Source organism: Vicugna pacos, chromosome 5, assembly GCF_048564905.1.
Source record: "Vicugna pacos chromosome 5, VicPac4, whole genome shotgun sequence".
In the NCBI taxonomy this organism is placed as follows: domain Eukaryota; kingdom Metazoa; phylum Chordata; class Mammalia; order Artiodactyla; family Camelidae; genus Vicugna; species Vicugna pacos.
Genome location: NC_132991.1, coordinates 64668504 through 64694955, shown reverse-complemented (window position 1 = coordinate 64694955; position 26452 = coordinate 64668504). Strand labels below are relative to the sequence as shown.

Here is a 26452-nt window from a genome sequence, read left to right as displayed (position 1 = left end):
TAAAAGCTTTGTTTCTAGGAGACAAATTTGGTTAAAAAGACATCTTCAAACTTTTCCCTGCTGTCAGGTTGAATGAAACTCCTCCTCCTACAGTGTTTTTCACATCAGCTTCATTTGATGAGGCTGCTGTCAAAAAGGCTACTGGAAGAAACTGAGGGGAATATGTTTAATCACTACAAGAAGTTGGTTCTAACTTCAGTAAGGCAACTTGGCCAAGGATTCCATTTCAAGAGGGTGAAAGTGTACACTTTAATGTACCACGATGTCACACAAAGGAAACAAGGGGAAATAGTGAAACATGGAAATGCTAGGGGGAAAAGGAGTCTTGGCATGATTAGGAAAAAGCAATTGAAAGCATTTAATGCTTTTTTTTTTTTTTGCTTTTTTTTTGTACCCTGCCTTGTTCTAAATGGATTTGGCAGTGAGTTTATTTCCTGGGCAAGTGTAGAGGGTAGCTCTCTTACAAAACTCATTGAGTGCAGACCGCATGCTGTTACAGTCTTTGGAGCTGGAAGCAGAGCTGGCATCTGCTTTAGAAAACCAGGAGCTTGAACAGGGCACTTCCAGAAGAGAAAGGCTCTTCTACCCCGACTCAGGGGTGATCTGAGGAAGCACCAGCAGTGGGCTGAGAAAGACTTTAGATTTTCTATAGCACTTAGACAAATGAAAATGGAAGCAAGTAAACTATTAAATGGCAAAGAAAAGTAAAGTTCCCCAAAAGGCAAAAGGAAACTCCTAGTCTCTCCTAAAACTTCCAGACCTTCCTAGAACTTGTCTCAGGATATGCCCTGATGTTTGAAAATGTAACCACAGTGGACATTTGGGGCCAGAACTGACCTGTTCAATGAGCATTACCTGCCCTGATGGTATGGCTTACTAACACCTTTTTTCTTTTTTTCAGAGCATCATTTCAAATGAATCAGCATTCTCATCTCAACAGACTCATTGGCAGAAAGAAATCTAGATGCTGTGAGAAGAGAGAAGGTGAAAGAACAGTTCAGAAGGAGTGGGAAAAGACAGGTGGAAGAGACACTGGATAGTTTACTACAATATGACTACCTGTACCATCAAAGGGCCCACTTAGTAAAACATCTGGATCACAATGTTCCAAAGTTAGGAATGAGAGAAATCAAGTTGTTCCACATCTAATCAGGTATAACAGTAATTCTTAACTTTTTTTGTGCCTTTGAGAATATGACAGTAAGAGTAGGCCCTATGTCCAGAAAAAAAAATGTACATGAAGAACAGCTAGTCATAATACTCAAGATGGAATAGCGTTAGTCCCTTTGCTCTTCCAGACTTGCCACTGTCATAGTAGGATAGGGTTTTTTTCTTAATGCTTTCTGTTCTCTTGAAACAAAATATTTTCAAACCTATTTTCATAACGATGATTCCCAATATTTTTTCCTTCTTAGCAAGTTTAAAATTCTTTAATTTTCAAGGTCATGCATATCTATTTTTGTATGTGTCTGTTGTTAAATGCAGCCACTATTTTGTAACCTAATTTTAGGCATTGTCTCAAATCTACAAGAATCATTCAAAATGGTATCTAGTGACATTCCTAGGACTTTAGACAATATTATTATTATCGTGGAATGTAGTTACTGGGTCCTAAGGATTTAACAAGATGCTGTTTACTGAAACTGAACTTCATTGAATCCTTTCTCATTCCACTGTGGTTTCCACATTTCAGTATATTTCCTATTTTTGTCCCTCAAACCTTTAAATATAATCATCCCTGCTTCCCTGATTTTTGAGATGACCTTTTTCTCTTGGTACCCTTTTAATAAAGGAAAATACTCCCTCTGGTCTTTTTTTGGTCTCTTATGTGACTAAGGGGTTTGTAAATGGTCACACATTTTGCACTTACATGTCATTTTCTTCTTAATTTTTCAAATTCTTTCCCCCCAAAGTTGTTGCTATTTATGTTAACTATTTGGAGGAACAAATAGTTCCCATCTTCCACTTTTGTAACATACCTATTTATACTTGAGCTCCTTGGTTTTTGCTCAAATTCCTTTTCAATTTACCCACCTTTGGGGGAAAATATGATTTGGTTTTTGTTAGGTATACTGATCTTTTCTGAAGTAAACTTCTCTCTACACATTATCCTCTCTTTTCCAGAGTAGCTTTCCAAATAGAAGCCTATTATTATAGAGAAAAATAGAGGTCATCAGATGAGCTCTTCCTAAACCTCTCCTCTACTAGAAATATCTCTGTGGTCACCCAGGTCCTCTCTCCTTCCTTGCCTTTCTCTCAGTCCAAAGCTAATCTGTGCCTGCTCTGGAGGGCATCCACTTGTGCCTTCTTGGAGACCTTGCTCTGTCAATTCTCCCATCTCCTCCAACTTCAAAGTCCTTTTGTCTCCATTGGCTCTTACCCTTTAACATATAAATATTACTCATATTTTTTTCCATCTTTAAGAAAAAAGCATTCTTAACTATACATCTCCTTCTCGTTACTACCACATATCTCTTCTCAGCCAAATGTTTAAGAAGAGAATCCCTGTCTTCACTTTCTCACCGCCCATTCATTTCTTTACTCACTGCCTGCCTTCCGGCTGGTGCACATCCCCAATCACATGCCACAGCCAGTGATATTTGTAGCCTTCCTGTTCTCTGGACAGCACTGGACTCTGTTTAGGGAATTACGAATGGAGTGTCTACTGGCCAGATACTGTGCTAGGTTCTGCTGTCCCAGAAATGGGAGGCAGATGTGATCCCTTCCCTCATGGGACTCACCTGATCAGCCATTCCTGATTAATACTCAGGCTCCTTGACTTCCACTGCTCACCCTGGCAGGCTTCACTTAAATGCCACTTAAATCTCCCTTTTCTCGAGGTCTCCTCCCTTTCTTCCTTCCTCCCTTTCTTCCTACCTACCTATCTTCCTTCCTTTATTATATACTTCTTCTCAAGGCAATCACTTCTATACCAGGGCTTCTAATGACAATATTATATACTCTAATGTATATAATATACATTTGTATATACTCTATATACTCTAATGACATATATACTCTAATGACAATACAATTTTTAATGTTGTTTTCCTTTAAAATTTTATTTTACAGAGGAGGTCTCGTTTACTAAAACCATAGATTCCAAGTTGTTCCATGCAAAATGTGATATTCTTAGATGTCATCATTAGGAAATTTCTCCAAGCACATTTTTTGGTTGATTTAATATGTGTATTATTTTCAAAAATGTAAGTTGGGCTATCACAAAATAGACTTAGTCTACAGAGGTTTACATCCAACTTTCAACCAGAGAAGCTCTATTTCCATGTTCCACTTGACAGAGCCCAAAATCATCTTCCTCCGCAAACCTCTTCCTCTTGCTGCATTCTCCATCTAGGAGAAAGTCACTGCTCTCTACTTAGTTCCCTAAGCCAGAACCCTAGCAGCTCATGTTTGCCCCCCTTTTATCTCTCTCTCTCCATAGCTAGTCACCGAGCACTTCTTTTGTACCTCCCAAATGACTTCAAATCCTTTCCTTCCACTCCAGTCTCTGCCACTGCCCTTAGTTTGAACCCTCACTCCTCTCTTAGATGAATATAAAGTTCCTTAAGTGGTCTTGTTGCTTCCTTCAACCCTCCTTATTGTCCAGAGTGACCTCACTTCAAACCACCTGATAGTGACTCCTTAACTTCACAACATTCAGTGGCTCTCATGTTTCTGCAAAAAAAAATTCACTCTTTACTCCAGCATCTACTTTGGGGTTAGGGTTTGAATTTCAGGTTCAAGTACTTTGCAGCAGTGTGACCTCACAATAGGACTTTCTAAGCCTTTGTTTTTTCTGTTCGTTGAGCTCACTGAGGGCAGGGCTGTTCTGACACACAGTGCCTGGAACATAGAAGGGACTCATCAATTTGAATGAAGGGAAAACCTTTAAAAATCCGTATCAAAAAATTGTTCCTCCTTAAAAAACTAAAATCCTAATACACTACTTCACTTCCAACCAAATTTGCCTTCTATCTTTATTTTCTGATAATCACAGTAAATTGTCTTTGGTGGAGGATCCACACTATCTGGGATCAGATCCTGGCCACACCCCTGAGCAATCATGTGACCTTGGGAACGCTACTTAACTTCTGTAAAATCTGTAAAATGAGGGTTTTCTGTTCGAGGGTTAAGTGAGTACCTCACTTGGAACGGCGTCGGGCGCATAGTTAATGTTTGCCAAATATTAACTATCGTTACATATTCATCAAATCAAGACCGTGGTACACCACTTTGTGACTCTCAATTCTATCAGAAAATCGTGCTTTATGCGTTTTCGTTGGCGAAAGGAGGAAAACCTGGAAGCTCCGGCCGTGGAAGGGAGAAACAAGCGAGAAAAGCGAGTTGCTGAATCCCAGCATTTCAGAGGTGGGAGGGACGAGTTCGGTCCCTATTTTACGGATGAGGAAGTGGAGGGGTGACGTGTCCTCCAGTCTCATTCAAGACACAGACACAGCTCTTTATTGAGAGTAGGACCAGGGTCCTGGGGGTTGCTATGGTAAAACTGCAGGCGGAAACTAACACTCTCTGGAAGGCAGGACAGGAGGAGCATTCAGTTATAAAAACGGTCAACAATTCGGGTGTAAATAAGTTCGGTGAGCAATACATCAAATGAGTCAGCTGTCAGACCCGGTGAAACCGAGTTGCTAACGCAACTGGCTCTTGACTTTACTAACGGGTGCCTTCTATAGAGCCCACTGACCCAGGACAGCTTCCATTAACAAACGCCCGTGGCGCTTCCCGCAGTACCGGAAAGCTTACAGCCGCGCGCGATGAATGGAAACCGGAGTCCCGGGCGCGCCGCGAGGGGGGCGGGGCAGCCGCGGGGCGGGGCAGCTGCGGGGCGGGGCGGGGCATTGTGAGTCACGTGCCTGCTCTCTAAGGCGGGCGCGTGGAGGGAATTCTGGTCGTGATTGGTCCGTCGTAACCAGGTGATCGAAGGACGCGTTCCGGTTGGCAAGTGCTGGCCCAGGCTAGCGGGTTTCAGTCGAGAGGCGGCAGCGGAAGGAGGAGGAGCTCTGGTCGCGCTCTCTCCCGGCAGTGGCTGCACGTCTCAGCGTTTGTCGGATCCCCACCCCTTTTAAATAAGCAGGGTTGGTCACCGCCCTCACAGACTAGTTGACTCCAGGGAGGCGGCAGCGGCGAGGCGGCGGGGGTGCGGCCGGGGCCGGAGCCCTGCCAGGGGCCCGGCGGCGGCCGGACTGGCCAGCAGCGAACGAGGCCGCGTCTACACCAGCGGCGCAGCCCCGACATAGTCCGGGGCTACCCGTGCCGGCCGCGCCATTGTTGGGGGAGGGGGCGGCTGCTGAGCGTGGCGGAGTCGAGGGTCGAGCGAAGGCGGCGGCAGCCGGGAGCGGAGGCAGCCCATGGGGAACACGCTGTCCTGTTGCGTGTCCCCCAATGCCAGCCCCAAGCGGGGCCGGCGCGCGGGGTCGGCGGAGCTAGACTACGAGACTGAGATCTACGAGGCAGCGGCTGGGGACGCGGTGGCAGTAGCGCCGGCGCCGGCTACCGCGGAACCCGCCGATCTGGATTTCGGAGCCGGCGAAGGACACCACCTGCAGCACATCAGCGACCGGGAAATGCCCGAAGGTAAGAGGCCGGCCCCGTCTGCTCTCGGGCGTACCTCTGGCCTCCATCGCCCCCAGGGTCCCCCGGGAGGGAGCCGCCGCCTAGGGCTCCTTCCTGCCCTGAGCTGCCTTTCCCAGGGCTGGGCACCGGGGACGAAGGCTGGCTCTGCCTGGCGTCCCCACCCCTTATTCTTCCCCGTCGCGTCCGGCCAACCTCTTTCTCTCTTCCCTACCCAAACGCCCAGTCCTTTCCCCCATTCCTATTTCCCACCCCAGCCTGAGACCCTCCAGTCCGCGGCCCTTCCTGTTTGTGGCTCTGTTTAACATCTCGTGGGACTTCTATAAAGACTTTTTGGTATAGCCTTTCTTTTCTCAATGAAAACTTAAATGCCCCAACTTAGGTGTATCCATCCCACCTTCCTATCCTTATCTATCCAGATGGTGTGAAGTGAAGGAACCAGGTAAGGGCCTGACGATACTCTTCCACTGGTTAAGGTAGTTTGTGCTCGGGACAACTGAAACATTTTAGGATTTGTTAAATTTAAAATAGAGATTGACAAAGTCTGTGCGGTGTTTTTAAGTAAAATTCTTGAAATTTCAGTGTTTTCAGTCGCCTTAATAGAAGCTGCTTTACTCCTTCTAACTGTAATTTCAACACGGAAGGAAAGAAAATGGTGGGAAGGGGGCTTAAAATAACTGTGAACAGTGTGAAACGTTACTGCCACGGCTGCAGAGAATAGTTTTTTACCCAAAAGAAAACTCGTGGAGTTCTAATTACTTTAAAATTCCCACCTTGACACAAATGTGTTCAGCCCAGCAGCTTTAACAGACTTCATTTACACGTTGCCTATTCTGGGGGAGAAGTGGGGTGATTCGTGAGACTGTTGGTCAAAAGTTTCAAAAGAGAGAAAACAAATTTAGATTTTAACTTATAAAATAAACTTTCGGGAGTTAATATGCCGGATCCTGCAGAAAAGTGTCTCCATGGTTCCCTCTCCTTTCTGCCCCCACCCCCCACCTGCCAGTAGAATCCTATTCAACTTTAAGAATGTTCAAGGAAAAAAGAAGAATGTTCAGGTAAAAGTTCTAGAGACTAAACGGCCTGGGGAGGGGGGTGGGGCGGGCTTGTCAGGAAGGACAGGGAGTAGAAGAAATGTTTGATTTTTGCCTCAAGAATTTTGGGAAGGAATGACCCTAGATTAAAAAAAAAATTCAACTAGCAACGGTGGCTCTTTAATAAAGACTGTATTCAACTGTGTCACGAAGATGTTAAAGCTCCGCTAGCCCTTTTGTTTCGTTTAAATGCCAGAGATTACTTAATAGAAGAAATGTCTTATAGGTCTTATATTTAAGTTTTAGTTGAGTTTATTTACTTTTTAAAAAAATTAGAATAATGAAGCCTGTGGATTCCCGTATGATGGACAGGGATTTGCAACTGGGAAGTACTCCCTTGTCAGAATATTCACATATTGTGAAGGAATGAACAAATTATGTGAATTAATTGTAGCTTTAAACACAAAGCATGTAAGTACTTGTGAAAACTTCTGTTCTGCCTGTTGCTGTAAAATAAGCTTCTGAGTGATTTTTACAGACCAGTTAGTAATTGGATAGTGTAGAATGAGAGACCAAAGTAGGACCTTTATATAATTCTTGTAAGATTTACAACACATTTTCAAGTATATTTCATTTGGACCTGCCATCCACAAATGAAGCCTGTGTATATTCTCCATGTTGCCGATGAAGAAACTGAGACTTAGAGATCTGAAATGACTGTATAATACAGCTACTAAATGAAGAGAGGGATGTGGTGGTGGTAGATACGCCAAGTTCAATGATTGGAGTGCTTAAAAAACTCTTAGATTATGGTTACCATGGGGGGAAGGGATAAATTGGGAGTTCGAGATTTACAGATACTAATATATGTAAAATAGATAAACAACAAGTTCATACTGTATATCACAGTGAACTATATTTAATATCTTGTAGTAACTTATGGTGGAAAAGAGTATGAAAACACATATATGTATGTTCATGTATGATTGAAGCATTATGCTGTACACCAGAAATTGACACAACATTGTAAACTGACTATATACTTCAATAAAAAAAAATACATACATACAAAAAAAAAAAACCTCTTAGAATGCACCTTATATTTTATAATTTATGCATAAGATAGACCTAGCTCAGCTTCCTCCAGTTTTGGTTATTTCCATTAGAGTTTAATTGTACACAACTCGGAAGCAACATTTACCCCTCCATCCTGTGTCTGTACATTCATTACGATGGATAAGAATAAAAATAGAAGTCTTGAAATAGTCTAAATTTACCAGTCAGGTAAGCAGGTTGATACAGTTTAAAGAGTTTATTCTGAGGACCTCAAATTGGAGCCTCGAGTGCCCTGGACAGAAGGACATTAGGAGAAGCTGGTAAGAGGGCAGGTAAGATACCAAACATAAAGCATAAGACTGTATATAATAAGAAGTGTTAAATCAGGAAAGTTGGAAAAATAGAGTTCATGAGTACAGAATTTACCTTTTTATGTTTAGCTTGATTGTTAAAATTTCATTTCACTTTGTCTTTTAAGGTTTTTTTTTTTTGATTCAATAACACGATAAGAAACCTCAATTTCAACATTTGCCTATTGTTAAGCTTCCATAGAAATAAGTTTAGAACACCAAATATAAAGTACAGGCACATTGAAAGTTTGCTTTTAACGTATTTATTTCAGACAATCTTATATCAGTTCCCTTGGAAACTGAGAAATACCTACTTAGATGTAAAACATTTTGGCTTTTCCGCAGTGAAGAATTATTTGGTTACTTGGATAAAATCATACATAAATGATGCTTTGTCTTGTTCTAAAACATTTAAGAAAAACATGGTTTCTTCAAGCCATTTCAAAGAAATTATTCCTAAGAACCTGGTATAGATATCTGATAGACTCAAAAAGAATCTTTTTTTTATTTACTACCTTGCCTTTATCTAACAGTATAGCTAATATAATTGATGGTAGTGTTAGTAACACAAAATAAGATGCTAAGGTCCTGTTATCTGATTTTATTATTACTCATCAACTTTCCATACAGTCTTTATGTTCTGACCTTGGGAGCTTTGCTAATTTTCTGGCAAAAGGTGGTCTCTCAAGTGACCCCTTCCTCTTCTCCCACCTGAGGAGAGGGTCAGGAAGGAACTGGCAATATGATGTGGAAAAACCTCTGAGCAACAGATCTTTCCTCTTTCCAGTAGCTATTTTAAACCCTCTTTTTTTTTAACTTTTTTTTGATGGCAGTATTAATAAATATTTGATGTAAAAAATTTAGAAAATACAGAAAAGTCATTCACTCATAGTCAGAAGAATTTTTGTTAATATTTTGGTGTTGATTCTTCCTGAACCTTTTGTATGCATATAAACATAACATTTTGTTTATTTTACAAAAATGAGATCATTCTTTATGTGCCACTTTGTAATTGTTTGTTATAAAGAAAAGTAATGCGATGGAGCTCTTGGAACTGTGCTGACACCTAGGGAGCACTGCAGGATGTATTTCCATGCAACTGCGTGTAGCTCTACCGCCTGCCTTTTAGTAACTGTTTACTGTACCATTGAATGGTTGGTGCATCATTCATTTACCCACCCTTTATGGTTGAGCATCTTTTATAGAAAAACTGTACATAATCCCATTTTAATGCTTTATTCTGGGGACACAGACAAAAACTGAGGAATTGTACCTCCCTGTAGAATTCTAATGGTACACTTTGTCTTATGACTTTATAATTAAATTCATAGAGTGAGTCATTTTGTGGTTAAGGTATTTTAACATTGATTGTTCTTTTCCAAAATTAAAGTTACCATTGATTTTTCACTGAACATTAGATTCCCTCTTTTAGTTTTTTGTGTTTCTTGATAACCTGTTCTTGTATCTTTATTCTGAGTAACTAAACTACTACCCTAAGAGATCTGAAATTAATGCTGGTGTTAGGTGACAGATAAATCGAAAGACAGCATTAGAAGAAATCTTAGATGTGGTGTGGGAAAATTGGGAGAAACCTACCTGGTTTTGGGTGTGCTGAAACAGATGATCATTGGTAGCAGTCCAGATGCAGGACAAACAGTGGTTATACAAGGCAAAGCCTGTACCCTAACTCAAGTCCTTACTTTTTAGAGGTGCCTAGGGGCAGATAGCACATGAAGAATCAAGAGCATCAGATAGTGAGATGCCAAGAAGAAAGGAAAAGAGGGTAATGGGCTGGGGAGGAAGGCAGTTTTACGTGGGGTGGTTAAAGGCAGCTGCTTTCCTTAAGTGACCCCGTGAGCAGTCCTAAGAGTCAGTGGGAGCCACGTGAGGATGTGGGAGAAGAGGCTTCTGTGCACAGTTGCTCAGGTGGCAGTACACTGTGAGGCAAAGGGCAGAAAGACGGGTGGCTGCAGCTGAGTGGGAGGAGGCCGGGGGAATATGGGGGATTAAGACCTTGTATGCCTAGTGGGCCTTGACAAAAATATGGATTTTAGTCCAATTGTCATGGGAAACCATTGAAAGATTATATGCAGGGAAATGATGTTATTCTTTAAGAAGGGAGTAGGGGCGGTCAGACCAGCTACTGTGTGAGAACAGACTAATGTAGGCAAGAGTGGAAGCAGGGAGACCACTTAGGAGGCTGGTGCAGTAAGTAGTTCAGATGAGAGCCAACAGTGGCTTGAACAACAACAAAAAAACCCCAATACTAATAATACAGGCTTTCTTAAAATTGAATCTAAAAGTAGGTTAACAAAGATATGAATGGACAAGTCATAGAAAAAGAAGTGCAGATGGCCCTTACACATGTCCTCACCACACATAAGAAAAATGCAAAATAAAACTATATTGTAGTTTCTCTTCTGTTGGGAGAAAATCCAAAAACTTGGCGCTACATTCTTTTGTGAGACTGAAGAATGTTACATTCATACGTTGCTGGTGGAAATGCAAAATGGTTCAACTCCATGAGGGGGAAGTTGGCACAATCTCGCTTTATCCAGAAATCCTACTAAAGCAGTTTACTCTGGAGATAACACCCCACAAGTATGAAACCACATATTCTCAAAGGTTTTGTTACATTATTTCCAGTAGCAAAATATTGGAAATAATTCAGATGTCCAGTAAAGGACTGGTAAAATGAACTGGTGTATCCACACAGAGAAGAACTATGGAGCTGTAAGAAAGCCCTCTCCTGCTATGACTTGATCTCCCGGGTGTGTTACATGAAAAGAGCAAGGAGAGAACATACGGTAATCTACATGACAGAAGCAGGAAAAATAATATGTATTTGCTTATTTAAAGAAAAAAAATTCTTGCTGGTTGTGTGACTATTAATCACACACACAATGGCTTTCCTTAGTGGGTAGCCAAAGCACTGTTTACCCAAGATGATATCTGGGTGTGGGTAATGAGTGGACATACACTTACCTGTGAAATGCTAAGTATTCACTTTTTGCTTTTGAGTTAATTGTGAAAGCTTTGTTTTCTCATGTATGTTGATTTATATAGTATATAGATTGCTCTTGGATTTCATTTAATCCTTACAAACAATGTTTTGAGTTAGGTAGTGTAGGAATTATACTCAGGTATAAATTGAGTTGTCCAGGACTTTAAAAATGAGACTTGATAGATCAGGACTGTAAATTCCAAGTATGTGGCATATAGGAGCAGAATTTTTTTTTTAATTAATTTATTTTTTTTTTGGAGCAGAATTTATGATGACTCATTATGTGAGCTGCTTTGGATACTATCTTTTTTCCTCATCTTTTTTTTTTTTTTAGTATATTAAAGTAGTAAAACTTTAGAGTTAAAACAGTAATGCTGCATAATATTGAAATGAAATGGAGGTAACTTGCAACCCAGAAAGTTTCTTAACAGTCCAAGCAACTGAGCAAAGTGCCCTTCAAAAATATATAAAGGAAGACAGGTACACTTAACTACATGTCACGTCTCAGTCATGGTCGCTAAAACACAAATTGAGGGTTCATATAAGGTAAGACTGAGAAGCAAGGTAGAGGCAGGCACAGAAGCAGTTGGAAACCAGAATTTAGAAGTTTGGGATTCAGGATGTCAGAAGCTAGGAAAGCAGAAGCAAGGCTCAGGCACACAGTAGACTAGGGATGCAGGAGCACACTGCGTGTGCTCTGGTGGGACAGCCCAGCTCAGGGCCCTCCGGGATAAGTACCTGATTCGGGTGGAAAGTGTGGGTTCAGATAAAATCATCAGTTTACACAGTAATTGCAAGACTTGAAATGTTTGTATTATGAGCCATGAAACGAATACACTGTACAGTATAGGGATGATGGGGCAGTTCAGTAAACTCAGTAAACCTTTAAACTGGTGCCCAGTATTGGCCCAGAACTGCTGACATCTTCTGTTTAGTTGGAATATATTGACATCAATATGTTTAAATCAATCTCTTTCTGAAATACACTGCTTCTGTCATATAATTTCTTGGTCAGTGCCCTCTCCTAATATTTTGACAAGGGAAAATCATTTATTGACAGTTTCTGATAGCATAATTTTAACACTTTTAGCCTTTAGTAATGCATTTTATTTATTCTAAGTTGCTTATATTTTCACACTTAACATCTGCAATTGAGATTGAGATTGATTTTAGAACTGATAAGAATCTTAGATTGGAGGAAAAGGAATATTCAATGTCAGTGGTGTTTTACAGATTTCCTCTGAAGAATATTTACTTTAAGACCTGGGTTTAATTTTTTTCTAATCATGCTTCTTCTACATTGACCTATGATGTCAAATAAGTTGCAGTTTAAATTGACAATACGAAAGTGATCAGTCCTAAAATAGTTTTAATCATAACCCTTAATCATGAGCTCAAGAATATTTCTCCTGAGTTAAAATATTTGTAGAGGTTTGTAAAGAAATAATTTTAGGAATAATTCATATATAAGATGCACAGTCATTTCCTGAAATCTAAATTATTGTGTGTGCATGTTGAGGGGGAAATGGAGGATGAGAGGGATGGTGACTGGTAATGCTTTGCTTAGTAACTGGCAGCTTTAACTTGCAGATAGTGAAAAGAGTGTAGTAGGTTTTACCATCGTCTCCTTAGGCTCTTGGGAAAACAGTTACTGGAGAGTGCAGAAATACTATGTGTATGAGTTTATTGTCTAATGACTTACATGTCCATTCTATAAAAGAGTGATGCGGTGTTTTTAATTCGCAAAAAGTGCAGGTTACACAGAAATTGTTATAGGCTGTGAACAGAAGATTAATATTTTCTGACAACTTCATGCAATTGACAACATTAGGGCCCTAGTATGTACACACATTACCTTACAAATGATAGGCAACTGGTGAAAGTGGAAATAACACTGTTAACTATGGAAAAAATGGTCAAAACTGTGTAATCAAAAGGAATACAAATCAGATCCACAGTGAGGGTCTTCATTCGTATCAGTAGGAATTTTTTTCAAGTATCCAAAGCTGGAGTAGGAACAACTGGTATGATTGATAGCATTATACACTAATATGCCCCCACCTTCTTTGGAAAGCACTTGAGCACTGTACATTGAGCCATGAAAAAGAGCTAACCTTTTGGCCTAGTGATCCCACTTTTGTAGATCTTTGCTAAGGAGATGAAACCATTATTTAAAAAACTATATACATGAAGATTTTTCCTTATGTTTTAACAATAGAACTTTGTAAGCAGCTAAACTCCAGCAATAGGAGATTGGCTAAGTATAGTATAGGAATAACACTTGATGGGTCAATATGTCTTCATTAAACAGTAAATATGTAGCAATGGGGTGGAGAACACTTATTAGTAACAATAAGATATAAATTGTACACTAATTAGGGCTTTTTTTCTTTAATGTATAAGAAAAGTAAAAGTAAAGGTTGTGAGTTTATGGGTTAGTTTTTAAACAGAGCATTGTTTTGACTCATGCAGATTTCTGTTCATGATAAGATATTTATCAAAGGAATGAGCAAGTGACCTTTATCTGTCCCCACCTTTAGTGGGGTCATCAATACTGCTGATGAACCAGGTCTCTTTCAGTTGCAAATTGCAGAAAATCTATCTCAGGATAGCTTAAATTAAATTAAAATAATAAGTATTGACTTGTATAACTGGAGTTCACAGAGTAAATTTAGCACTTCTTGACCAGGAGTTAAATGATCTCTCCTCAGAGCCTGTCTCAGGTCTGCTCTCCTCTGTTGATCTCTCCTGAAAGGGCTTTCCTCTCATGAAGGCAAGAGGAGCGTCCAGCAGCCCCTGCTAGCTAGGGGGAGTGCCAGATTTTTTATGGTCACTTGGGCTAATTTTGCTTTTTTTTTTTTTTTTTTTTGCTAATTCTTCATGTTATTTCTTTTATCCCAGCTTTCTTGATTTTTATATTTAGATCTTTAGTAGCACATCTTGGTTTGGGGGCAGAGAGAGAGAGAGAGAGAAGAGTGTGTGTGTGCACACGTGCGTGCGTGTGTGTTTAAGCCTGCTCATCTTTGATTCTGGTACTTAACTTTTCCTGGGCTTTCATTGAAGATTGTTAAATTTTACCATGCCATAGACACTGAGAAGTAACATGGCTACTTTGCAAACATTTCTGCTTATTTTTTAGATTCAAATGTAGTCTGCTTTCTTTTTGATAGGAAGTACTCATGAATCCTTTCAGAAGCCTTAGGATAGAGGCAGCTGTGTCAGTCTCTGCCTGTCACTTTGTATACAACTGAATTTATTTTCCCAAACAGCTAACATTGTCTCATTTTTCAAATATGTATGGGGGAAAAACCCTTTAAAATAATTGTATGGGTCTTTTACATAAAAATGTTTAATAGAATGGTTTCTCCAAAATCAGCTTAATAAACTTCAAATTTAGTGAAGGAATTTTCATGAAGAACAAAGCAAGTTATTTTAGCTATGTAAATTTCTAGTGCTGGCAATAGCATTAAAATGGGTGGCTCAGATTGCTGTTAAACCAGGAAGCCCCAAATTATTTTTGTGCAGGATTCAAGCTGTATTACTTGCAGGGGAAAAGGATTCTAGGTGGATACATTTGTGAAATGCTGAGTTAGACAGTATTCACTACTTAGACTGATGAGTTTTTAATATATCAATGTGTGTTTTCTTTTGATTTTCTAAGAGCCAGGGATGTAGTGTATTATTTGACCAGCAAACCCCCTTTTTAAAAATAGAACAATTATCATATAGTTTGGGAAATAGTGCCTTAACTTAACCATTCCTCTATATCTGGATCTTGGCCCAGTTTCTCAAAAGATTGGTTAAATGGTTTGAGATGGACTTTACTGAAGTGGTGTCATAAGGGTTTTTGTTTTTATGTTTGTTTTAAACGACAACTTTACTCTCCCATATGATAGCTTGTACATGTTTTGTATTCCTGCCTAAGTGGACGACTGTCCCACCTTGATGCACAGTGGATTGTAGACAGACACATCTTTACATTGGTATGACCGAAATTATTTTCAAGCAGCCCTATGATCTGCTCCAGAAAGTACTCTTACTGAAGCCCAAGTCAGTCACGCAGCATGGAAAGAAGAAGTGGAAGTTTAGCTTTGGAAATAGAGGGCGAAGTTAAAAATAACTTTCTATCGTGGAAGTGTTCCTATAGATTAAAACATTGAACTTTTATGCAGTCCTCTTAAATCTGCCATGATGAATAACCCCCAAATAAACCGCAGCCAACTAAATGAGTTCATTTGTTGAATGGAGTTAAAATTTCCCATTTGACTGTCTAAGAACATTTCCCAAAAGCAACTCACTTGGTTTTGGCATATTTGTTACACTGAGCTGGTATCTGACAATTATTGGCCACAGCATTACTTACTTCTTGAGACTGTTCCTGGAATGTGCTAGTAATATCAGCATAAAGGAGGGGGACTGAATTTTTAATGGATAAGTAGGAGGGGAGTCACATATATGATTCATCTGAAAGTTGCATAGATTATTTAAGTGCAAGTTAAAAAGTCTGGAACAAAGCCCTGGTTTTATTCCACATGTATGGAGAGTTTCTGCAGTTTTGCTGTTTCCCAGTAGAATTTTTATATTGCTGCCTTTACTAAAATTGCCTTTTTGTCATTACAAAGCTCTTCTCAAGACTGAAAGCTCTTCTCAAGGCTATTAAAAGTGATTAAAATTAATGTGCAGCTATTTTAAAAATCGTGTTTTTCTACTCAACTAAATTATCACACCTCTCTCTCTCCTTCCTGTATAGACTTAGCTTTGGAATCAAACCCTTCTGACCACCCAAGGGCAAGCACAATTTTCCTGAGCAAATCTCAAACGGATGGTAAGACAGTATTTTTTTTCCCCGAGAAAAAGACTGAAAACTGATTTGTGTATTACAGAAAGTATTGAGAAAAACTCTTAGAGTGGTTTAAATGTTTCACTTTTTCACATATTCATGTGTCTTATTTTAATATATAAGGATACACTTTCCTTTAGCTGTCACTGTTTTAGTGAGGAGAACACTTAGACTATCTGTTTATACATTTTGTCACCTCTTTATCAACATAGTTAGCTGGCCACATGATTACATGTGGTCTGTTTCTCCATCCTACTTTGTCCTTTTCCCCTTGCACCAAAGAGCATGTGTGTTAAAGGTGAATGATAGGGTTTAGGTCACAGTTAGGTTTTCATATGATCAAATCAAAAAAGTCAGTTGTTTACATATGGGCATTGAGTCTTGTGATTTTGGCCCTATTTCACACAATGCTCAACCAGACAAGCCTGTCTCACATCCAGATTTATGCTATTCAGAACTTTAAGTTACTCAAAACTTTCTCATCCTAATGTAGTGCTGTGTCAGGGTAATCAGAGCAAACCTACCTTGGATTTCCCCAAATATTGTCCTCAGCATGTAAAACTAGTATAAATCTCCTGTGTCCTGTTTGTTTTAAAATGAGAATCAGAACTGTAGAATTTTTTGCACTCCTGCCTTCCTGCTTATTTTTCTCAATAAATCCTAGTTTATTTGCTAAGAAGCCATACATGACCAAGTTTTTCAGTTGGTTAGGACAGCAGGAATACAAGAATTGAGTGTCTTTTTAGAGTAATGCAAAAGGAAAGTAATACAGCACAATTAAAAATGGAGGGTTCTTTTTGTTTTTCTGTTAGATCACTAGTTTATTATAAAAGGATGTAGCTCAGGAACCACCAGATGGAAGAGATGCAGATGCCAGGCCCAGGGAAAGGGCGCAGAGCTTCCATGCCCTCTCCGAGTGCACCACGTGCTCACCACCCTTGGAAGCTCCTGGGGTTTCTGACTTGCATTTTTATAGCATGTGTACTTTGCCTGTCTTGAGCTGATCATTTCTGGTTAGGATTGCTGTATTTCTCAGTTTCTTCCAGAACCATGGGCTGCTCATATAGAGAGAGACTGGAGACAGGAAAAGAAAAGCTATCTCGTGCCCTTCTCTCTCTTCAGTCTTAAGGAATCGTGCCTATGATGCTTGTCCCGAGTTGAAGGGGGTGGTGTGGGAAAGAGTGTGGCCCAAGACCCTCTTGAGGCTTTTATTCTTCTGGCTTTTGCTGGGGCAGAACAGTTTTGTGTGCTATAGATATGTTCAGTTAGGTCAGCACACTCATTTTAAAATTTAAATTTAAGATAGGTTACTTTCCGGTTATATGAAGACTCATTTTTTTTTTAGTTAAGTATTTTAGTAAGTTACCAATAAGTGGTTCAGGTTCCTTCCAGGGATACAAGTGCACTTAAAGATGGGTACCTGGCCAGAAACTGGTTCTTAGAGTTATCATCTGTTAGATCCTGGTAATTAAAGTAAGCTGTGTATAAATGTAGAATTAGAAAATACTACTGGGTAGTGATTCAGATATGCAACAGGTAAACTTCTTTATTAGCTAAATTTCTCACCTGGCCTAATTTGCTTTGCCTTTTTCTTTTTTTTTTTTTTTCTTTGTAAATGGAATCTTTCATTTGTACCTAATGCAGAATATCTGTTAGGTCAAAAAATAAAAAGAAGTTTTTAGATTTTATTTATATATAGGACTCATCTTTTGTCTTCTTAGGTGATTTAAATTCTGTATCTTGTTGGAAATTATTTTTAAAAATAGAATGGAATTTTATCTCATTTTGTATATTGATAATCAGTCAGATAATTAGCAACTACTTTTATTTTTATATGGCATTTGTATCAGAATTGATCAGTTAATTTTTTTTATTCTTAGTGCGAGAAAAGAGGAAGAGCAACCATTTAAACCATGTAAGTAAACAGTTGAAAAGTTAAGAAGTTAATAGTTTGAATTAAAAGTATGTCTGCCATGATTCCTAAAAAGTTATAATGGATCCACTATTGCTAGCATGGACCTCTTTTTGTAGATTTTCTAAATCTCTTCTATTTTCCTAGTTGTCAGACGTATTTGGGAAAGTCTTTGGCTTAGTAGTGCCCGTTTTTAAAGGGTTCTGATAGGTTAAATTTCAATAACATGGTTGTGTTATAAAGATCTGCCTTAAATTCTTTTGCCTTAATTTGTTAATCTTATTTTTCAACCAGAATAATGAAAGTAGAATAGGTAAGTTAATTTTTAGCACTATCCATTGACTTCTTTTCATAGCAGGTAAAAGCTTAGCTTCCTCACTCCACCATGACCTTATTTCTGTCCCTGTCCCTCTGTTCGCTCAATATGTGTCACAGTTTTTATTGTCAGAATGTTTATGTTATTATGACTATGCAAAACTGTTCACTGCTGAGCCATGTAGTTCCTGAATATGCCTCCTCCTTGTGTACCCTTCATTCTTTTTCTTAAATATTAATGAAACCTGAGCCCTTCTGCACTTCTGGATAATCCAGCCCCCCTTTTCCTAGCCAACATGATCTCACACAGCCAAATGGAGTAAGTAGCTTCCTGGCTGGTCTCCCTGCATTCTTCATTTTTTTGTGGAATTAATTTCCTGACTGTATTCACTTGCCTGTTTTCTAACAGCTATTTTTTCCCCCAAATGTTGTAACATTTGTCACATGCCTGTCAAAAATATTTTCCATCTACTAAACCACATCTGTTCCATTTTTTTCTTGGAGACACGCTTCCCAGGCCTTTTGTCATCCTACCCCCATGCAGACTGGTTTTCCCCTAGGCCGGCTTTGTGCCTGTTTTTCTGGGATATCTGTTTGAAATCATCTGGGATCTCACATAACTGCTCTGTTGTGTTGGATCCCCTACGTCCTAGATTCTGTGTTTCCCTCTGTCTTGTTATACTCCCCTTGTTTTACTGGAGCACATTGTCCTGGGAAAAGAAATAGAGGCAGAAATTTTACAGAGATCTAGCCTCTCTGAAACTCCTGTTTGATAAAGTATAGAATTCTAGGTTGAAACTAATTTTTGCAGTTCCAAAGACGTTTCTCTTGTCTTCTCATTTCTTTTGTCATTCTCAACACTTCTCATTTACAGTGTTTCTTTTAAATCTGTTGACAATGTACATTATGAATTTTATTCATTTTCCCCCATCCGTTCCTTCTCTGGAGCCTTTTAGTACCTTCTCTCGCCCTAGCATTCTGAAGTTTCATATGGTTTGGTAGAGATCATTTTCATTTTATGGGAGCCATTAAATAGGACATCTCTCCTTCTAGTGAATTTTTGTGTTTCTTTGATATTCTCTGTTGTTTTTTTTTCCTGGATTCCTATTAGTCAGATGTTGGAACTCCTTAGACCAGTATTCCTGCACAGATCTCTAATTTTCTTTTCCCCTATTTTCCATTTTGTCTTTTTGTCCTCTTCCTGGAGATTTCCTTAACTTTATGCTCTAACCCTCCTATTGAATGCTTCATTTTGTCTATCTTATTTTTAATTTATAGAGTTCTCTTACATCCTGTCATTCTTTTTTTCACTGATGCAAATTCTTATCTTTCTGTGGAAGTTAAAGTTTTTTTTTTAAGTTTTTCTTTTGCTCCTGAATTTTATCACTCCCATCAATTCCTTCTTCCTGTTTTAATCTCTTGTTGGAGGCTTCCCTCAAATGTGTGGTGGTCCCTGACTGTCTTAAGTTCTAATTGGAAGCATCATTTAGAGGACTCATTAACTGATGGGCCTTACTGCAAGGATTTAGGGACCAAGCCTCTCACTTTGGAGCCTGCCTTGGGTTCTGTAAGACAAACTGATTTTCTTGTTCCTGTCTCAGTCACGCTCTGTAGGTACTGAGGTTGTGCTTCCTCTGTTCTGCCATGCCCGTTATCACTCCTTTATCTAGTCTTTTTTTATCTTTCAAATATTAAAAGTCATCTGCAGTTTGTCCTGTCTTATGTATAGCCCTTTTTTTTAATGCCTTTAACTCTAATGAGATAATATCTCTCAAAGAAGGTGGAGCAGAAATAGATTTGTGATCAGTCCCCCACGTTTAACTCAAACTTAGATTTACACTTTAAGTATAGGTTCTAAGTTTAAATTTTAATTCAATAAATTCATGATATTAGTTTGGCAATTTTTTATGATACCTATATAATTAAAATATTAGACTTTTCTACTAAGAACTTTGTTCAAACCACTCATCCTGTCATATTATCCATTAATGTGCAACATAGATGGAAAAATTTTCATTAATGCAGAATGTTAACAAATTTTTAAGTTAATTAAATGTCATTGATTCTTAATAAACATATCCAAAACTTGTCCTGTGAAAAAGAGGAGAAAAAAGTAAACTTCAGCTTTATTTTTTAAAGAGTTAAAATCAGAGGCAGTAGGCACAATGGTAAGTCTTTGGGTGGGGACAGGATTTCAACAGGTACTTGACCTTTAATGATAAGTTTTGTGGGTGGTTACTTATTAGCCTTGTCCATATGATTATTTTCTGGTCTTTGCCATTAAACCCAAAGTCTGCTAGTAACCCTTTCCTTTTCATGTAAAGATTCTAAAAGTTCATCTATTCCATCATTAGTACTGAATAAAAATAAACACGCTTCCTCAGCGATCAACTGAAGTAATATCTATGAGCATTAAGCTGTCAGTAGTGTTTTTTGCTGTTTGATTTTTCTTTTTGTATTTGCATTTTATGTTCTTAATGTTCGTCAGTGTAGTTTATTGAGGTTGTGAGCCAGCAGTGGTAAAGCATGAATCATAAAGGACAGTTATCTTCAATTTTCAAGCAAGATAAGGGGAAAGTAACCTCTGGCAGCTAGTATATCCTGACTTTGCTCAGAGGCCTAATTCTGCCATCCTTCAGTGAATACTAGATACTTAATGCTGAAACGTTTCAGTAGTTTTGAGTAGGCCTGGACTGATGGGGAATTGAGTGTTTCTTTGGTAGGATCTAGCAGGTAGACTGTAAGTTGCTGATGCACTAAATGAGCCTGTGAAGGACTGTAAGACCACGTCTAATGAAAAATGTTTAATGTTTTAGCATGAGTATTTCTAAAGATAAAACCAATATATAGTCATAATTTTAAAAAATTTAATAGAGGAAAATGGGATAAATATCACCCAGAGCTCTACCAACTAGTCTGTATTTTGGTGCATTTCCTTACTGTTTTTATTACCCTCATAGTTAGGTATTTGGTCAGAATTGACTTTTATTATGTGTAGTTTATGCCCTATTACACCCTAATAGTGACCTTAAAAGATAATCTTTTTTAGAATAAAATATTTAAATGAATGAATGCTCATTTTTCATGCTGTATTTGTTTTCTGAGATTCTAAAATTACACATTAACCAGTTAGCTTAAGGAACATATCAGAGTTTTAGGTACAGTTAAAACATCTCTAGCTTGAGGGAGAAATTAGTCCTCCAAATAGTGATTCTTTTCAAATATGTAACGTCTGGAACTTTTTGTTAATATAAAGGAATAAGTGGTTTTGCAGTAAAACATCTGAAACAAGCAAACTGGTGTTTTATATGCCATTTGGATATTTCTAATTATTGGTTACCAGCAAATTTTATTGAAATGCTCTGTATTTTAAAAAGCGGACTAGATTTTCTCCCTGCTCCACGTTTTGTGTGTCTGTGGAGGACACTGATAGGAGAGTGTGACAGCGTGGTGAAAACTATTTATATTAATAGGAGGAAGGAAGGCTCATCTGAATTAGTCAAACAAAAACCGGAAACAAATCCAAGCATTAAACTTGTTTGTATTCTGTGGTATCAAAGAATGATTACTATTACTTTCAACTGCTGACAGTGACTGGGATTTGGTTATTAGCCTTACTTTAAGGAAGAGGATTGTCCTAACATAGTTTAGGCGAATTTAGTATTTGACCATTGCTATCTTCTTGGGCTCCTCACAAATAAATGGATACTTCTAAAGTGTTTTAAAGATAGTTTATTCTTTAGAGGTTCTCAAAAAGTTCATTGTCTCCAATACGATTGCAGATAAATTCTTACTAATTTGTATCTTTAGGAAAATTTACCTTCCAGTGGTGACTTGAATTTGTCAAACACTTGTTGAATCCTGATTTGTCTGAGATTCTGTGCTCAGCAGCTGGAGATGGGAGGAATAAGTCTTCCCTTCTCTGGAGAAGCTTGCTTACGTAGGAGTGGATACCATGCAAGCAGTTGAGACCGTGTGACAGTTGGTAAACTAGATGTGTGAGTGTACAGAAAGGGAGTGTTGTGATTTGGCTGCAGGCAGAGGTATCCTGGAGGTAGATGGGGTCAAGCTTGCAGAGATGAGGGTGGGGAAAGGGCAACATAGGTGCAGAGCAGCATGACAGACAGGAAGGTGTTGTGATGAGTGTCAGATAACATATAGAACAGAATTAACACAATTTTGGAATGAAGGTATTCTCTGAGGTCCTCACTTGAGTAATGTAATGGCAGTCCTACTTAAACATGAAGTCAAAGTTGAATTCTCAGAGTTGTTTCATCTGTTTTTTGGAGTGAGAGAACCTTAAAGTATACCCTTTTGTCCTCCAGATAAGGAAATTGAGGCCCAGAGAGACTTAACAGCCCCCAGCTTGTTAGTGACAGAGCAGCTCTGGCACACACAGCCTCTGATGCGAAAACGTTTTTGTCACACTGTCTCCTGAACTAATACATTTATTTTTGGCATTCATTTACTGCAGTGAAATGCTCTTGCATCAATATTATATAAGGCATTACATTTTATTGTAGTAAATGAACAGAAATAGAAAACCTCAGCTGCATTTCATTGCTTAAGAAAAAAACACTGACATCTTATTCTGAACTTTTTACATTATTATCAAGGTAATCTACGATAGGTGCTTGCCAGGTTTGATTATAGGTTCTATAACCAGGGCCACATTTTATAACCCATTCCTCAAATCTCATCTGTGGAAGTTAGCATATAGAGGTTTCCCATAGAGCTGCACATACCACACCCAAGCAGTTCATGGAGTGTAAGAAAAATCTTAATGCTTTATCGTTTGACATTTTAACCAAGGAAAAAACACACTTTTATAGGTTTAACTTACTGTGACATTTTCTTCTATTTCCCTTCCCCTTCAGGTATCTCCAGGGCAGCTTACTAAAAAGTATAGCTCATGCTCAACCATATTTCTAGATGACAGCACAGTCAGCCAGCCTAATCTTAGAACCACAATAAAATGGTGAGTACAACTAGGTTGCCAAGGGCTGAGTGACAGACCCCCTTATGCTAAAAGCAGCCTAGCCATACGTAATTTCTTTCATTTGAATTGTCCTTTTCAGTGATCAGGTTAAGAAAACTGGTGTCAACTATATATTGATTTCAAGGACCTAAATATAAATTTTCAATTTCCAGTTAGCAAATAAAAAGTTCCGGAAAAAGTATAAATCTTTATTTGATGCATTTCTGTTGTTAAGACATTGTTGAACATAATGAGAAAGAGAGATGCTTTTTATTGGATATGTCTAGAAAAAAAATATTTCTTTATGAGTTATAGCCCTCAAACAATGTGTACTGCTTTGGAAGCTACTCTTGGAAGAAGGAACAGCTTGTCCCCTACTGGCACCAGAGTGTATCTGCATTTAAATTTAACTGGATTTTGTCAGATTTATCCCATCGTGCATTTTTTTTCTGCGCCATTTCTGTATGAAATTTCACTTCTCCTGTCTCACAAAGGGGGAAAATATATCAAACCAGTCTTAAAGAACTCATTCTCAAGCTTAATTTCTTTATAGATGAAATTTGTTCAACTGAGGTTTTAACTTAATATGTATATTTAATTTTATTTATGTGTATAGATATATAAATAAATCTCCAGGACGCTATGTCACTATACATGTAAGACAGTCCTAGCAGAAGACAATGAAAGAGATGAAGTTTGGAAATATGGCTGCAGTCAGGTTTATACTTAAGAAAACATGAGCAGTGTCATGATGATGAAAACGATTCCTTAATTTCTGGGAGCACCTCATAGTCCAATTGGAGATGCACTGTCAAAACACCCTGAGATGAACCTTTCAGGTTTCCTTAAGAGAAAAAAAACGAACAGGTGCAGAACTCCCTGATTCCCGTGGGGTTATCCAAGGAACACTAACATCTCCTTAGGATGTATTGATTTTCCAGAACACAGTTTGGGAAATAGTACTCAAAAATAATAATATCCTTATCCTTAATTTTATTTTTAGTCTTGAAAACATAATTAGCTTATAAACTTAATTTTATGTGCCAGCTTTTTTAGCTAATTACATTATCAGTAAGTTCTACTTTATTTAAAAACAGGAAGTTCACAATCATAATAATGTAACCTTCCTCTCGCGCTTACAATAATAGTTGCGGTCAAATCGTGTTTCAGCACAAACTAAGCTCTGTCTCTCTCTTAAGTCCTCAGTTTTGACACTTACCGTATAATCACTGAATGTTTGCATTCAGCCAAGACACTAAATCCGTGGGTAAAAAACCACTCTACTTTGTCTAGAATCACAGCTTTTGAATTCAAAAGATTCTGATGTTTCAGTATATAGTTCAAAAGTAGTTTTAAAGATTAACCTTGCTCAGACAAGAAGGTTTCATGATTTTTTTCCCCCAACCTAGTCTAATTTTTGGAAGTACAGTAAATTTTAATTTGCTCTCATTAGGTTATGAAAATGACTGGTGGGGAGAGGGCTTTGCATGCACGAGGTCCTGCGTTCAATCCCCAGTACCTCCATAAAAAAATAAGTAAACAAACCTAATTACCTCCCAGCCCCCCCAAAAATGTAAGCTCAGATATATGAATTTTTAAAAATAAAAATGATCATTCAGTACATTCATTATTGGTGAAATAAAGGTTTACTGAGAAAGTTATTTGTGCAAATTAACATTTAGGAATTATTTTGAAAAATGTTTATCATGAGGTTAGTTCTCAATGGGATAGTTGTTCTCAGTGGGGTAGGTGAACCTTAATAGAATCACTTATGCAACTTTTTCAAAATAATATCTCTAAACACATGCATCCCACCCCCCAAAACACAGTCTCTATTGTCCTCTTTCTCACTCCAAGTCTCTCGTGCACACACACACCCTTTTGACAAGCTGGGAAAGGATGTGAGGCATGATTATACGAACAAAAGCATCCCAGGTGATTCTGATCTTATCTGTAACTTACTCATTCCTAAACTTTGCCGCACATTGAAGTCACCGGGGGAGCTTTAAATACAGTCCTGATGCCCAGGTCATACCCAGTGCCAGTTAAGACAGAACATCTCGAGGCAAAAGCCCAGGCAGTTTTTAAAGCCCCTCAGTTGATCTCAGTGTGCAGCCCATCTTGAGAACCACTGGTTAGAGTATAGAAGAAAGAGAACTGCTTCTGATAATTGGTGGGACTTTAAGCAAGGTAGTTTTAAGCCTCAGTTCTCTTATCTGTAAAATGGGTTGTTTAATTAAATGTCATCTAAGGTTCAATGGTCCTTTTCATCATATAACTTCTAATTCTACGATTTTAAAATCAATTTGAAGATGAAACTGTTTGAAGCACTATAGAAGTATCCATCTTTGATGCTAACAATGTTACAGGCATTTTTATAAGTGCTAAGATTCTATAGACCTTGTCATAAAATTCAGATTTGCCTTCCGTCAGTTATTTTGAGCTTCATTTTAGACACTGAGGACAAACGGAAGCATGTAACTTAACCAGAGAACCCCTCTGTTGCCTAATATACAGTATCTGTGAGTAACTTAGGTATATGATAATTTACAGTATCTGAGGACTTGTATCTCTCTATTCATTAATACTTTATTTAAAATAACTTGGAAATATCTGTCATTAATCTATTGTGTAGTAGTATGCTGCATTATTAGCACTGCTTATTTCCGGATAGCTAGACCTAGCATCGGTTTTGTGGCTATAGAATTTTGCTGTTAAACTTTCTAGTTATGGAAAATGATTTTAAATCATTTTATTTGGTATAGAGATTATTTACTTTTAGGAAACTAATGGGAAGTAAATGGATAGGTGGATAACGAACTTAATCAATTCAAATTCAGGGCCTAATGAAAAACACAGAAAAACCAATGTATGGCTTAAATTTAAGCATGTGTACAAATAGATATAACTTGTACAGGATGAAAGGTTCTTTGGGTAGAAGGACAAATGGTGGGAAATGTGTAATAATTTATATATTATAATAATCAACCCAAACATATGCTCTAACAGCATGTCTAGCATTTTGGGTTCTCCTAATTTTGCTAAAAGCCGAAGAACCTAAAACAAGGGGGAAGCACCCACGTGGCACTATTCTGAATTAGAGGACTTCAGGGGCACCGGGCATCTGGAAAGTCCCTGCCAACCTGTTTTTGAAAAATGTATTCAGGCCTAATATAATAAAAATCAATTAACATTTCTTTATTTTCCCTCCACAGTGTGACCTTAGCAATATATTATCACATAAAGAACAGGTGAGCTCTTTTAAAACCTATCTGGTTATTCTAGCTAATTAATTTACGAGGTGTCAAGTTTAGTGTTGGGTTATAACTATAGGCATTTAAACCGCTGTTTAAATGAACACCATGTATTAGTGT

The 26452-nt window shown here is 38.3% G+C and overlaps 1 protein-coding gene and 1 long non-coding RNA gene across 4 annotated transcripts in view; both read left to right on the top strand.

The window, feature by feature from the left end:
* Nucleotides 1-1811, top strand: part of LOC116280580 (uncharacterized) — a 60146-nt gene extending 58335 nt beyond the window's left edge. For both annotated transcript variants that reach the window (XR_012072784.1, XR_012072783.1), the window contains one exon: nt 902-1811. This is a non-coding gene — a long non-coding RNA (uncharacterized lncRNA). The remainder of the gene's footprint in view (nt 1-901) is intronic.
* Nucleotides 1812-4973: 3162 nt separating this feature from the next.
* CCNYL1 (cyclin Y like 1) overlaps nt 4974-26452 on the top strand; it is a 37163-nt gene continuing 15684 nt past the window's right edge. The window contains exons 1-5 of one of the 2 annotated variants that reach the window (XM_006205229.4): nt 4977-5592; nt 15784-15858; nt 17754-17788; nt 22978-23078; nt 26294-26329. In XM_006205229.4, coding sequence (XP_006205291.1) covers nt 5367-5592; nt 15784-15858; nt 17754-17788; nt 22978-23078; nt 26294-26329 — 473 coding nt within the window. In that variant the 5' untranslated portion in view covers nt 4977-5366. Of the gene's footprint in view, nt 5593-15783; nt 15859-17753; nt 17789-22977; nt 23079-26293; nt 26330-26452 lie in introns of both variants that reach the window. The other variant, XM_006205230.4, reaches the window with a different exon arrangement.